This window comes from Zootoca vivipara, chromosome 7 (assembly GCF_963506605.1).
Source record: "Zootoca vivipara chromosome 7, rZooViv1.1, whole genome shotgun sequence".
Lineage (NCBI taxonomy): Eukaryota > Metazoa > Chordata > Lepidosauria > Squamata > Lacertidae > Zootoca > Zootoca vivipara.
In genome coordinates, this window is record NC_083282.1 from 49,903,974 (window position 1) to 49,919,904 (window position 15,931).

The window sequence follows — 15,931 nt, forward strand, 5'->3', positions numbered from 1 at the left end:
TATAGCATCCCTGCCTTTGCTTAAAGACTACCTGCAAAGGAGAGCCCACTGCCTCCCATGGCAATCTGCTCAACTGTCAGACAGCTCTTAGTGTTAGAAAGCTTCACCTAAGGTTTAGTCAAAATCTGCTCTTCCGCAATTTCAACCCATCAGGGCTTGTCTTGCCCTCTGGAGTAACAGAGAACAAGGTTGCTCTTTATTCTGCATGGCAGCCCTTCAGAATTCAGGGTGGCATTTATTGGATGTGTTACATTTGGTGGAGAGGACACTAGAGACATAAGAAGGGTCTGGTGGCCTCCGACCAAAGGCCCATCTGGCCCAGCTCCTGTTTTTTCCACAGTGGCCAAACAGAGAGGCTTCTGGGAAGCTGTTGTGACCCAGAAGCCAGTTCCCCTATGATCAAGCAAAGGTTCTGAGGACTCTGCGGAGGGTGAAGATCAAATTATCCTCAGAATTGGCACACCCTGAGAGAGAAAGGGGAAGAGAAGAATCCTGTACATGTCCCTTAAATCCTTGGAGGAACAGCAGGACATATACATAATAAAAATAAATGAAATAACGGAAGCCAGAAGACAGCACTCTGCCAGAAGCCTCTTTGTGAGAAGAACTCCCACGACCTTTTGCACTGCTACCTCCATGGCCTGAGGACAGCCAGTGCTTGAACAAAGAGGGCATGGCCCCTTTAAAAACAGGAATTTCCATCTCTATCCTGGCATGAAGGGAGGACCAATCCTTCTTCCCTGGTGCTTCATGGTGGGGAGAAAAACCCGCTCCATTCAGGTGATGGAGGGCAGTTTTCTTCCTGATTGTGGCACACAAGAAGGGAGGGGGTTAACCATCCTTCTCAGTGCACAGAGATTGGGGTGGAAAATAGGCTGTCCTCAGTAAACTTAGAAGCAGCTGAGGAACTGGTGGAGGGAGCCTGGCTTGAGCAGGGTGCTGGGGGTTGGATGAAGAGGTCCAGCAGGCTGGATTAGACCATGCCTGCACTAGCAGTTTCCTCAGTGATGGGGTGGAGTTAGCTACACCAAACTTGACAGCAGGGTTCATGGGTGCCAGGGGTGAATAAAATATTGGGGGGGCGGGGAACCAGGCAAGCCCCGCCCCACATAATCAATCACAAGGCACAGTGCATGCACATCATTTGAATGACAATGCTCATCAACTCAGGGGGGAAGCCTCCTCAAATATTTAATGGGGTGATGGTGAAGGGACCTGGCCCCCTAGGATTTGGCTCCCAAGGTAGGGTTATTTAAACACTCAGTTGCCTGTCTCCCTGCTGGAGTAACATCCTGGTCTGCTGCTATTGGGTGTTTGGCCAGCCTCACTTGGAGCTGTCCATGGTTTTCCTTCCCCGTCTAAACTCTCACTTCTCTTTCCTAGTCCTCTCTCTGGATTTCCTAAACTTTAGTGTGGTTTAATGTTGGCTTCCTGAAACAACATGGTTTGGGCAGAGTCTTGAAGAACAGTTAGAGTTGCTTGGATTGTCACACCCAGCCCCTCATCCTTGCTGAAACATTTCAGTGGCAAACATTACAAGATCTGTGTGAAATTCTTGCTCACGGAGCCTCAGATCTTTATGCACAAAGCAGGTTGGTTGGAAGGAATAGTGGTGAATTGCCTTGCACTAAAGCAGGCATCCCCAAACTCGGCCCTCCGGCTGTTTTGAGACTACAGTTCCCATCATCCCTGACCACTTGCCTGTTAGCCATGGATGATGGGAGTTGCAGTCCCAAAACTGCTGGAGGGCACAAATGGAACATATGTGATTTGAACGCTTTAAATATGAAATACCAATGCTAGATGTGCGTTTAAAATATTTTACGCCACCCTTCAATACCATGGGATCAGGGGAAGGCACATCAATAAAAATATTAAAACACAATCCCATACTGTTACAATATAATGTGAACACATAATACAGAATAATAGAATTATATAATTGAAAGGGACTCCCAGGGTCATTTAGTCCAACCCCCTGTGATGCAGGAATCACAAGTAAAGAATCCCTGCAAATTCAACCTCAGCTTTAAAACCTGCAGTGAAGGGGGGGGCAGGAGAAGAATGTACATCCTTCATGTTGCTGTGAAACATGAAGAGCTGTTTGCTATTTGCTATATTATTAGCAGCTGTTCTACAGTCAATACAAGTCATCTTTGCAGCTGCTACCATCAGATGTGCCTCCTCCTGTCACCACATGGGTGACTTGAAGAAAGAGGCAAGGAAGAAGTGGAGTTATTATGTTGCTCCAGCTGTGTCAATGACTGCAGCTGGTTGATAGGTGAGCAAAGAGGGAGGTACACCTTTTAACCAAAAGGGGAGTAAGAAGGGTGCAGGACATTCCACCCCCCCCCTTACAAACATTTCCCAGTTTCCATAACTGTTTGAGCTTTCACTCGGTGAAGCAGATTTTTTTCTCACCTACTCCTGACACAACCTTGATGGCAGAAAGTGAGGAGGAATTAAAGAACCTTTTTAATGAGGGTGAAAGAGGAGAGCGCTAAATATGGTCTGAAGCTCAACATCAAAAAAAATTAAGATCATGGTCACTGGTCCCATCACCTCCTGGCAAATAGAAGGGGAAGAAATGGAGGCAGTGGGAGATTTTACTTTCTTAGGTTCCATGATCACTGCAGATGGTGACAGCAGTCACGAAATTAAAAGACACCTGCTTCTTGGGAGAAAAGCAATGACAAACCTAGACAGCATCTTAAAAAGCAGAGACATCACCTTGCTGACAAAGGTCCATATAGTTAAAGCTATGGTTTTCCCAGTAGTGATGTATGGAAGCGAGAGCTGGACCATAAAGAAGGCTGATCGCCGAAGAATTGATGCTTTTGAATTATGGTGCTGGAGGAGACTCTTGAGAGTCCCATGGACTGCAAGATCAAACCTTTCCATTCTGAAGGAAATCAGCCCTGAGTGCTCACTGGAAGGACAGATCGTTAAGCTGAGGCTCCAATACTTTGGCCACCTCATGAGAAGAGAAGACTCCCTGGAAAAGACCCTGATGTTGGGAAAGATTGAGGGCACAAGGAGAAGGGGGCGACAGAGGACGAGATGGTTGGACAGTGTTCTCGAAGCTACGAACACGAGTTTGACCAAACTGCGGGAGGCAGTGGAAGACAGGAGTGCCTGGTGTGCTATGGTCCATGGGGTCACGAAGAGTCGGACACGACTGAACGACTAAACAACAACAACAACAACTCCTGGTTCCAAGAAGACCAGGGAAATCTCCCTTGCTGATGCCCAGACTACAACTGCCCTGCAAGGTGGAATTGGTTACCTGCATTGGACAAGAGTCTTGTCTGCCAATGAGAGGGCTGTTTCTGCTCCCCTTCTGACTTAAAGGTGGGAAAGGTGGGGTAAAAATGTGCAAAGTATCTGAGTGAAATCTACTTCCAGTAATGGGTCCATTTGAGCTTGCGAAGTGGCCTAATACTTTGAGAGAGAAAAAAACTCAGCTGCTCTTTACCAACAGCTCCTCATTCATCAAGGCTGCCCTAGAGGTCAGGAGCCACCTCTGCTTATCTCCTGGTCCAAAGCCCTTTGCTTCAGCTAGGATGCATTACTGCCTTCCATATGATGGATTGCCATTGTGGCCTTGCTTGCTTCCAGGTGCACAGTGTGTGGCATTGTTATTATCCAATCAATCCCATCATCAGGAAGCCAACATCTGAGTGATCTGACAGGCTGACATGGGAAGGCATTAAGGAGGCTGCCAACAAATAGCTGGCAACATCATTGAAGAACAGAGCCACCTTCCACACCAGCCGGTGACTGGAGACTTGGCAGTTGTGCCCAGAAGGAGAGACTGAATAATGAACACTTGCCAGTAAGTAACACCTGCAGCTGGAAAGGCACCAGAGAGTCAGTTACACCTGCAGCCAGAAGGGCAAACATAGTGCAACATAGTGGGCAATGACAGCAAGATCAGAGATAGGAAGAGCAAGATGGCAGTGCCTGGAAATGCTATTGCATATACTGACAGTAAGAGCTGTTCGGCAGTGGAATTTGCTGCCAAGGAGTGTGGTGGAGTCTCCTTCTTTGGAGGTCTTTAACAGCCATATGTCAGGAATGCTTTGATGGTGTTTCCTGCTTGGCAGGGGGTTGGACTGGATGGCCCTTGTGGTCTCTTCCAACTCTATGATTCTATATGTAGTCTAGGCATTAAGGAGCAAGTTAAAAGGAGCATGAAGATGTCCAAGAAATGACTCAAACTTTCTATACACTAGGGATAGCCAGCATTGTGCCCTCCAGATATTGTTGGACTAGTTTCCATCAGCCCCAGGGGGCATGGCCAATGGTCAGGGATGATGAGACCCATAGCCCAACATATGGGGGCCACCATGTTAGCTTCCCCCGTTCTACAGTATAGCACCAGCAGAGAAGACTTAGTTCATATCTGCTTAACCTGGTGAATATTTGGCTTGTAGTCAGCTAACTTTAACTCAGAATGGACCCACTGAAATCAATGGCTATGATTAATTTCTATGGATCTATCCCAAGTAAAAGTTAGTTGAATACAACCCTTTAAAAAAATTCTCTTATCAACATCAAAGTATTTAGATGTTGTGCTGACCATCACCTGTTTTGGGAAGCACCTTTTCTTCCTGCATTTATATCCCACCTTTGCTCCAAATTGCTCAAGGTGGAATTCATGATTCCATGTACTGGGAGTGGGGGGCAGAGGGAAGGTTAGTACTGCTAATGTCGTAAAACAAAGTTGTCTTCATCTCACCTTCTGTGTTGTCCACCTTGGATGAAATATGTGCTGCTGTAGGTGAAAAGAAGTATAGAGCAAAGGCTTAAAAATGCACCTGGGACATGCTTTTAAGCATGGTTGATGGGGTGGGAGGACTTCTGTAGCTCAGCGGTAGGACACAGGAGTGGGAAGGAGCTCTGCTGGCAATCTTGGAAGTTGAGCCATCGGACAAGGTTGAAAGTGTTGAGCCAGATGATCCATTAATCTGGCATGTGTTCCTGTTTATGGAAAATACTTCCATTACCTCAGCTTGCTTTTTCACTGGAAATATGAGCATTTGCCCACTCAAGGCTTTTTAAAGAGTCACTGAAGAGCTTTGGGCTAAAAGGTTATGTCAAGTACTAGTTCCTTGGGACACCAAGAAGAACTTGTGGTTGATGAATGTGACACTCATTTCAAGTTTCCCAGGCTCTTTCCCCACCATCGTCAGTTTCTCCTGGCCCTTAACTTGACCCCTTCTGCTGTGATAAACACAGGGGGATTACGTTCTGTGTGGGTTTCACTTTATTGGATTTATCACCAGCAATTCCTTCTTTGGATAAGTATGTTGCACTAAAACCCTTTACCTCTTTGGATTGCCGTGCTAGCCCACAGAACACAAACACGGCAGCATTAGATTTACCTAAAGGTGAATCTTACGAAACCTAACTTAAAGGCTGTTTAGGTGGTGCACCCATATAAGGTGGTGGGTGACCACAGAGGGCTTCACTGTCTACTTCTGACTTTATTGGGAAGGTAGCTAAGTAGCAAAGACTGTTCTAAGATAGCTGACGGAAAGGCAGCCATTTCCTTCTGTGTTTGAAAAAGGACCCACGGGAGCATTGGGACTGCAAGCTGTATTCTCTGCAGACGAGGGACATTTCTATTCTCACCAGTACTGAGTTTTATGGATAATTAATGGCTCCCAGGATCCTGTGTGTCCAGACCTCAAGCAGCCTCTCTGTTGTTTAAATGGATTCTTTAAGAGGGCCTCACGTAGAACATCTTCAAATGGTGCTGTGATAATGAGAGAGACTGTTGTATGTGGAAATCCAATCAATGGTAATTAGGCCAAGACATGAATTAGTGCCTTGGAGACTTGGTCTCTCTCTCTGCACTCTGATTGCATGGAGGTGGGCAAAGCAGAAGAGGCAGGTATTTAACTATTGCTGGCTAGACACATACATATTCCATTTACTTGGACATTTGCCCAGATTAAGAAAAATATGTTGTTGTTCATTTCAATTCCACTGCTTGGCTTTTTCCAATCTGTAGGGTGTTAATGTTTTCTGGTATTCATGCAAGTCATTTCTCTGAGCAGAGTATCATCCACAATACCATGAGAAATGAATTTTGCACAACAGGCAGGGAGAGAAAGATAGATATTGAGCCTCGGGCACTTGAAATCATGGGGCTCGAATCTTGCTTTATTACATCACTCTTCACATAAAAGACCTGTTAGATCAGACCAAATGCCAACCTAAACCAACAACGGGTCTCCTAAAATGGTCCATCAGATGCATTTGGGATTCCCACCAGCAGGAAATGAACGAAATAGCCCCCTCCCACTGTAGTAGCTCCCCATAAAGTGATATTTTGAGGCACCTTGGAAAGTAGGCTCACTAGGAGCCAGGATGCAGGAAGCTTCCACAAATCAAGTTAGTTTTCAAAGATCTCTGTCCTTTACATAAATATCAATGGGTTGAGTAATCATTCTCTTCAACTGCTCCCAGGACCACTCAATACACATATTTATTTTCCTCCCCTGCACTAGAGGGAGAGCATACCATATAAGAATCCCCTTAATCTGATGACTAGGAACCCCCGTTCCTTTCTTACAGTGACCTCCTTCCAAGTATGGCAGGAAAGTGGGTGAACGCCCCACATTTTCCAAGTAACCTTAGATCCCTCAAGTGCCTATGTAACAGAACATTTACCACAAAAAAGTACAATGGTTGTCTCCCATGGGATTCCACTTCCTGTGTGTTGTATATACCAATCCTTCCACAGGTGTGTGAAAGGTACACTCTTGCATTTTATTTTTTGTTTCTGTGCCCAATGACAAATTGTTGCATGTTTCCCACATGAGATTCCTCCTCTGAAAACTGCAGATCCTGGTTTTCTCCTTTTTTTATTTAACCCATTTCAAGCATTCATTACCTGTGTGGGTAACACATGAAGGGGACTGCAATGACACACATGACAGCAATGTCTCCCAGCTGACGTGATCAGCTGGGAGCATGTAGGATTTCCTCCAGAGGGAGAGAGACCCAGATTGGTCAGATGAAACCTACAGGCAAGCATGTGTTGGCTGGCAGACATCACTAGCAAATGCTTCATTATCAAAGGGGAAGGACTAGCTGGCCCCTTCACTTTCAAAAATGAATGCCTGAGTACTGGTGTTTTTTTAAAATAAATAAATAAATAAATAAATAAATAAATAAATAAATAAATAAATAAATGCTGGATGTGCACAATGATACCCCAACATCTCCCACTGTCTGGATGCTATAGCTTTTACCACTAAACGTACACACATGCAAAAAACAAAAACAAAAAAACAGGAAGGATGGGTAGTGTCCTCGTTGACTAATAAAGTTAGAATTTTATTTCCTTACCTTTTTCTTTTTTTAACATCACAAATCTTGGAAATTTATTACAGTGGAAAAGGCCCTTGCAACATAAGAGCCCAACTCACAGTGAGACCAGAAACGGTGGGGAGGGATGCTGGGATGGGAGCAGACCCCCAAACCTTTGATATTTACAGGCGAGGGAGAAATTCTCAAATTGTCGATCAGTGCCAAGCAATGGGGCTTGGAAAGTTTTAAATGTGCCATTGAGTCACCAGAAGTGGGTGATGGTAGAAATGAAGAAGTACAACATGCTGCACTTCTAGGTGAAGGGAAGAATTGAAATCAACAGGGCAGATAGTGCATTAAGAAAAAAGGGAAACCAACAGTGAGTCTCCGGGTAAAAACTAATGACAGCCTTGAACTAAAGGCAAAAGACTCTTGTTCTTCTCCAACCAGGCACATGTGTTGCTTCAGGGATGAGGAACCCGTGGCACTCCAGATGTTACTGGACTACAACTCCCATCATCCATGACCATTGTCTATTCTGGCTGGGACTGATAGGAGTCCAATGACATCTTGAGGGTCACAGGTTCTCCATCCGTATTGTTACGTCTCTGCATTTTTAACTGCTCTAGTTTTCTTGCTGTAGCTCTATCAGCCACTGATCAGGCCTTATTGTCTCTTATTATGTGTTGGTTGGTTGTTCCTAGGTAGAATTCCTATTCCTGCTTAGGCCTGTTTTCTGCAGGAAGTCTTCTTCTGGCCTTCTGTTTTGCCAACTCCCCCACCCCATCCCTTTTACCTCAGTCCATCTGATTAAGCCTTCCATTCACCCGTCCCCTACAGCTACGTATTTGAGCATCTGCATTTACTAGTGGTTGCCTCTTCAAATTCTGTTATCAGTCAAGGTGAAGACTGAATTTAGCTGGCTGGGTTAACACACAACTTGATGTCATTTGCCTGGTGAGACTTGGGCTAATTGACCCCGACTGCTGTGATATATCAAAGGGAAAGAAAGGAGAGCACATGGTTTACCATGCGGACTCAAGGTACCGTATTAAATTACAACCCCCCCCCCAAAAGAGGCAAAGCCATGATTAGAACTGGAGTTTATAGTGGAACATAGCTATAATCACCCTAGGATGCTACTGGGTCTTGCTGTGGTTAGCATTACAAGCATCTGGAGAACGGTGGACCACATTTATCTCCCCTGTGACTTGGATTATTCCTGACACTGGCAAACCACAAATAGACTGTACCAATCCCCTAGCTGCTGGTTGATAGTGCAAAGGGCAGGCTGGGGTAGACCAGGACTGGTGTGGATCGCAAAGTCCAGGCTAGCAATTAGTACAGGCTTCCTCAACCTCGGCCCTCCAGATGTTTTGAGACTACAATTCCCACCATCCCTGAACACTGGTCCTGCTAGCTAGGGATCATGGGGGTTGTAGGCCAAAAACATCTGGAGGGCCGAGGTTGAGGAAGCCTGAATTAGGACAAGGTCTCTGCCTTAATCTAAACCTTTGGTTTGCGGTAGTTTCTCTTCCACTTCCAGTTTAATACTAGAGCCCAAATCAATCATGGGAGAAACTGTAACCTGGATGCTTTAATTCCTACATAGCATAGCTTGAAGAAGCAAGCACTGCAGTAAGTTCAAACATTGAAGAGGGATCTCTTTCAAAGGCCCAGGGCTGCAATATGCCTAGCAAAAAAACCAACAACTTCAGAGATTTCCAAGGCCGTTCAAATGGGTCGATCTAGTCTGAGGGGGGAAATTGGATTGGATTTTTATGCTTTTCTAAAACCAGTCATGAATGAATATCTTTTTCCAGTCAGAATGCATGATCAATGGCATGTAGCTAATCATGTTAAATCAATTCTGCTCAGATTTTGAGCTTGCTCCCATTTAGTGGTGAAGGGGAATGTTTGGGCAGGTGCCATGAGTAAATGGAGATAAATAAGAAGCTGTAAACGCAAAAGGAAGAGGAAAGCTCATTAAATACACACATTTGTTTTTGTTTCTTTTTGTCCACGTTATTTACCCTGCCATTTCACAAGGGCCTTTCTTTCTTTCTTTCTTTCTTTCTTTCTTTCTTTCTTTCTTTCTTTCTTTCTTTCTTTCTTTCTTTCTTTCTTTCTTTCTCACAGTGCGCCCCATGCCTTTGGTGAACTTCCTCCCCTATGTAGGCAGAGAAGGCCACAGTCAGGAGTGGCAGCCATGACGCGTACCATTCCCCCCCCAATCTCCTCATCTCCATTGGATTTGGGGGAGGGAGGGGGAGAGAACGAACAAGTGAAAGGAAGAGGCACAGGGGAAAAGAGAACATTTTCTTCACAGCAACTGGAGAACATCCCAGACACTTAGCAACTGCCTCAGTCTGTCACAGCCATATGTCTGAAGGAGGCAGCCATTCCCCAAATCCAAGAGGCCTGTAGAAATCTTCAGTACAGCACCAAGTGGCACAAATCCTCTGTCGTCATGGGGGGGGGGAATCTAGGGGAAACTGCATTTCATATTTAGAAAACCACAAAATAAGCCAGAAACAGTTATATTTGCTATGGGGAAGAAAGGGAAAGAAAAAAGTGGAGGAAATCTCACAGGTACAACCCCAATATACTCTGTTGGTAGCCTTTGTGTTCCATGTTCAGGCACAAGAGGAAATACAGTTGGCATGGGCCCCAATTCATGGGGATGAACCCATGTTGAAGAAGCTGGTCGCCCCTTTTCCCCCAAGATGATTTGACCGCTGAACTGCAGCATCAGTGTGCAGGAAGTAGAGAAGCTGCTCTCATGGGCAGGTGCACCATGGCTGTCAGGAGACCTAGAGAAGAAGAAGCCATAAAGGGATTGGGTATATTTTATTGTAAAATCTCTTGGAGTCATAGTTTGCCTCAGGCAACAGCCTTTCACACAAAACCTTGTACATGTGTACTTAAGATAGCCATAGCTGCCAAGTCTCCCGTTTTCCCCGGGAAACCCCCATTTTTAAAGCCGTTTCCCACTGTTATCCCGAATGGCGATATATCCCGTAATTCCCCCGGATTTCTTTCGGTGCCGCTCTGCCCATGTCTGGGCACCGGAAGTTGCTTCTACGCATGTCTGGACACGTGTAGAAGCGACTTCCAGTGCCGCTCTGCCCATGTCTGGGCACCGGAAATCAGGCAGCGCCGGCACTGGAAGTTGCTTCTATGCATGTCTGGACATGCGTAGAAGCGACTTCCGGTGCCAGCACTGCTGATCCCGTATTTTTCTAACCGGGACTTGGCAGCTATGAAGATAGCTTGTACCTGTGTCCGGTGTAACATGTGAACAAGCCTAGAAGATATCAGTTGCAGCATTACTTTGTACAAGTCAGTCAGCATAGATAATGCTCTCGATCAACCTGTTGTCTTTTCTCTCTGCATTCCCAGTTTTTCAGATCGTTCTACCTCAGTCAGACAGCTCCATGGGCCAACTGGGAACTCCTAGGAGCTCAAGGGGAACATTGACACCCTCCACTGAACAAAAGCCAAACCAAGTGTTTCACAAAACAATATCAGAGTAGTGTATGTGCCTTTGAATGCAAATATTCAGCAGTACAACTCTTCAAATGTAAATTCCACATGCCATAGATCCTATGGCATGATGTTCCATATCAAAGGTTTAATTTTGATGTACCATTTGATTAACAATGCACCTCAAACTTGACATTACATCAATGACAAAATTGGCTGTGTGCTGTGGTACAGGTGGCACAATGCCCTCTCTCCTGCCCTCATCTCTCTCTCTTTTTTTTCTCTCTCTTTTTTTTAAAGGCCAAACTTGCTTGCCAACTGCATCATTAGCATAGCATAGCATGGGGGTAGGGCACCTCAGGCCCAAGGGCCAAATGCAGTCTACTATGGCCCTTGGACCTCTCTTCAGGCCCCACTCCTTCACTGATCCTGCTTCACACACCCAGACTGTTTTTGCCTGGCTGGACTGCTGTGGCCTTGAATTCTGCTGAGGCCTTTTGCTTGTCTGAATGGAAGATACCAAGGGCTGTGTGAGTGTATGTGTAAAAACTAGCCTCCTGTTCATTTGTTGTGCACATCGCTGACATGTGGTCCTTGGAAGGCTGCCTGGAAGAGAACACAGCTCTCCGTTTGAAACAGGTTCCTCACCCCTGATGTAACATGTAGCTAGGTCCCATTCTTGTTCTATGGGGCCAGCTCCTTCCTCCTGTTCACTACAAACAGCCCAACGCCAGTAGGCTCTTTGGATGTTCAGCTTTACGAGCCCAGACGTGTGACACAAGTGACATTCAAACATGACCGTGGAACACATGAATGGGTGTACTGAAAAGTGATAGAGGTTTGATGGACACTTTGTGAGCCTCGGCTCAAGAGCACAGATGAAACCCGCTAAGGAATTCCTATCTTTCCCAGCCCCTTGTGAGTTCTGGACGTTCAGCTGTGTACAAAGATGCAGTGGAAGGTGGCCCACTCACCGACCTGCGCCTAATCAGCTTGCCATTATCCTGTTAAGTCCCACCGACATGTGCAGCACTCGCAGGTGGCAGATCGTAACAGCTTTAAGCACATTCGCTCCAGATTTTCCTCCTTAATCTCACCCTCGGCTTTTTCCTTTGGGCTGGAGAACGGTATGCAAGAGTTTGGGAGCTTTGGAAAAGGAGGAGGGAGCAAGAGTTCTCCCCAGAGGACTAGATTAGTATGAATTCTTCCACAGGAAAGAAAGAAAAGTAGGAGTCACTTATTCAATTTTTTTGCAGAGTTCAGTAGAAACCCGATTAATTTTTTGGCATGAGAAACCTCAATTCCCCATTATGGGGATGGTTCCAGGATGAAAAAGAAACGCTGCCCTCATTCTCTGTTCTGTGAGCTTTCCAAAGTGCTTCCTCGTAAAATGTTAGTTTCTATAGAAGGAAAGTGAATGCAAGTTACAGAGTGGAGGCTGTGCATGGCTCCCAATAAGGAAGGTTCAGGAGGTGCCCTGTCCCTGCTTACAAACTTTCTTGCAAAAGGCCACAACCAGGTGGATTACAGTTTCAAGTAAGAACATAAAAATAACCCGGTGACTCAGGCCCGTGGTCCCTCTACTCAAGCATCCTGTTCTCATAGTGGCTACTCAAATGTCTGTGGGAAGCCTGTAAAATGGACATGGCAACAGTCTCCCCTCCTGTAGTTCCCATCAGCTTATGGTAGTATTCAGAAGCATTGCTGCTTCAAACTGTGGAGGCCCAGCACAGCCATCATGGATAGTAACCTTTGACAGCCCCCTCCTCCATGAATTTGTCCAGCCCTCTTTTAAAGCCATATAGGTTGGCAGTCATCATTGCCTCCTGCAGGGGAGAGTTCCATAGTTTATCTGCCACAAATCTTCCACCATGCAGGTCCGAGTGTTATGAGGGAGGAAACTTTCCTCTACCCAGCTACTCAACACCATGCATAATTTTACGAGCGTCATTCATGTTGCCTCTTACTTGACTTTTCTCTAAGCTAAAAAGTCCCAAAATGCTGCAACCTTTCTTCATAGGAGAGATCCCCTTGATCATCGGGGCTGCCCTTTTCTGAACCTTTTCCAATGAGGCGCTTTCCTCCTTTTTCTTTTTGCGGGTTTCTGTGAACCCCCTGATTTGAACACAAATGATTCAGCGGCAAAAATGTGCAAACCCCACATTGTCAACCAGCTTGCATGAATATTTAATAATGCAAAATAAGAGCTGGGGCGATCGGGACAGGGTTTGCCAAATCTGCGATTGTGTTTGATAAATATGGATGAGTCTCTCCGCTCCTCACACACCCCTCCTCCATCATCCCCTGTCCCGAAAGCCCAAGGTGGATTTATCTCCCCTTAACAGCCGGAGAATTACATGCGGGGTCTCAATGCATGGATGAGACAGTGGCATTTGGAGGAAAGGTTTAGATTTGTTAGGCACTAGGGAACTTCTGGGGAGAGACTGAGCCTGCACAAAAGAGGCAGGCTCCACTTGAACAGCAATGGAACGAGACTGCTGGTGTTTTCAGATCCAAAAGGTTGCGGAGCATCTTCTAGAAAGAGATCTGAAAGGAAGCTGCCAGGAGCTGGGGGACCTTCTGTTTCAGGATGTTACTTGTCCCTTGAGGGTAATGGTGTCAGTGTTTCAGGTCATGGAAGTAAGGGAGAGGATAGATCTTGGCAAAGGGCATACAGGAAGAAATGACAGCCAGTTAATGAGACCAAAGAGTTGTGGGTGAAAATTGCACATGAGAATGATGTATGGAGAGGGGCCTAATGTTCTGTTTATGAAACAATGCTAGCTGGAGGCTTCCAGGGCAAGATGGGGGAAGTGGAGGGCTTGGTGCTAAATGGGAACATAAAGAGGGTGGGTGTTTCAGAAACCTAGTGGGACAAAGGAAAATCAGATGTCCCAGGATGCAGAAAAAAATGAGGAGGGGGATATTGGGAGTGATGTTTCTCTATGCGTTAAAGAGGGCACTTTAACACTAAACTAGAAAACGTAAGGGGAATCAACTCTTCCACTGAATCACTGTGTGTGGAAACTTTAGGGTCTATAAAATAATTTGGTGCTGGGGAGTAAACATACAACTCTGAGCAAACTCTGGGAGAGATCTTGATGGAGAAAGAAATCAGAAGAGGGAGCCAAAGGAGGAAAAGGTTGGAATATTGGGTGGTTTTAACTTTCCATACGTGGAATGGGTGCAAATGCACATGCAAGTCATCACATTTGTAAATATAAGGGTAATGCAACAGAAAGAGCTCTGGTGTCAGAAAGGGAGATCAGGTGTCAGATTCTCTCTTCCTACCAATGTGGAAACATCCAGGATACTGGCCCTATTGACGTACCAGCTTCAACATCAGTTGAAGGGTCTGGGAGAGAGGACCGGCAAAAGGTATGTTCCGAAAGATCCATATTCTTCTCAGCCTCACCTGCAAAACCACCCCCCATATTTCTAATGGGAGGGAAGTTGTTTTAAAAAGCCAGGCAAAAGGATGGAACACAAGAGTGCTTTTCCAATCTCCCTTCTTTCCTGCTGCTGAGAACCTGGCAGGGTCATATCCACACCATGCATTTAAAACATACTTATATCACTTTAAGAGTTGTGGCTTCTCCCAGAGATTTCTGGAAACTGTAGCTTATTAAGGTCTCCTGGGGCCCTTCACGAAGAGTCGGACACGACTAAACGACTAAACAACAACAACAACAACAACGGGGCCCTTCAGCACCCTTAACAAGCTACAGTTCCCAGGATTCTTTGGGGGAAGCCATGACTCTTAAAGTGGATTGCAGTTGTGTACCTTGGAAGTCGAACGGAATCCGTTTTGGAAGTCCGTTCATCTACCAAAATGTTCAGAATCCAAATCACGGAAGCTCCTGCAGCCAATCGGGAGCCCTGTCGGACATTCGGCCTCCAAAAATATTCCGCAAAGCAAAACAGTCACTTCCAGGTTTTTGGCGTCTGGGAGCAAAAATGTTTCAGAACTAAGCTGTTAAAAAAACAAGGTATGACAGTACTTTAAATGGATGGTGCAGATGCCATGTGACCTAAGGCTGTCAAAACTGTCTTTGGCTCCCTCCTCAAACCTGAGGAGCCTTAGTCAGAGAATGGACTCCAGGGGGTGACACTGGACATATCAGACTGACTGGGAAGATTGACCACAGCTGTCCAGGAAATCCAAAAGTTATATTTAATTTTAAAAGAGGAAACTTTTTTAAGGAGATTAAACAGGAGGAGCTTGAATTAGAGAGTCAAGAGGGTCAAATCCCTTCAGGGAGTTATTTAAAACCACAACAATAGAAGCTCAGTTAGAATGTACACCACAGAACATGAGAGTGACTAATAAGTCCGAGAGAATGCCAGCAGAATTAATGAGCAGAGTCAAGGAAGCTTTAAAAGACAAGAAGGCTTCTTTTAAAAAATGGGTCTTGCCCAATGAGAATAAAAGAAACTCTTTGGAAAAAAAAACAAATTTAAGATGACAATAAGGCAAGCAAGCAAAAAAAAAAAAAAAACAACCCAAAAGTATTAGAGCACCATATTGTTAAAAACAATATGTCAATGATTAAAACTTCTTTAAATGCAACAGAAGCGTGAAACTAGCCAGGAGGCAGTCAGACCGTTAAGAGGACAAAGATGTGAAAGGAATTACTGGAGGAGGATGAAACTGAATGCATTCTTTGTGTTGATCTTCATGGGAAGATGTTAGACAGACATCTAGACACACTTTTTCTGGGCAGGAAAGAGGAGGCGACAAGATATTAAGTCCTTCCGCTGATTCATATTTTTTTATAAAAACAAAATCAACGACACAGTATTGACAGCATCCACCAGAGAGTTCTGAAATAACTCAAATGTGAAATAATTGTTCTTATTTATATAATACCATCTATGCACATGCCACTTCACTAAGAACAGGTTTTGAAAAGCCCCTGCTTCCAACGGGCTTAAAATCTAGAAAGGGACAAATGGGGACAGCAGAGGAAAGGGGTAAAGAAAGTGTTACATTGGAAAGCAGGCATGTAGGCAAGGGTAAATAGAGGGAGAATATTTGATTATTTTAATTGCATATACTTAGGCTGTAGAAAGACCATGTAGTTTGTTATAGGTACTGGTGACTGTAGCTCTGTGGTAAACC

At 45.2% G+C, this 15,931-nt stretch overlaps 1 protein-coding gene across 2 annotated transcripts in view; it reads right to left on the reverse strand.

The window, feature by feature from the left end:
• Positions 1-7,243: 7,243 nt before the first annotated feature.
• The window catches only part of LOC118088786 (chemokine-like protein TAFA-5), a 31,044-nt gene continuing 22,356 nt past the window's right edge, over positions 7,244-15,931 (reverse strand). For both annotated transcript variants that reach the window (XM_035122857.2, XM_035122856.2), the window contains one exon: positions 7,244-10,136. In XM_035122857.2, coding sequence (XP_034978748.1) covers positions 10,128-10,136 — 9 coding nt within the window. In that variant the 3' untranslated portion in view covers positions 7,244-10,127. The remainder of the gene's footprint in view (positions 10,137-15,931) is intronic.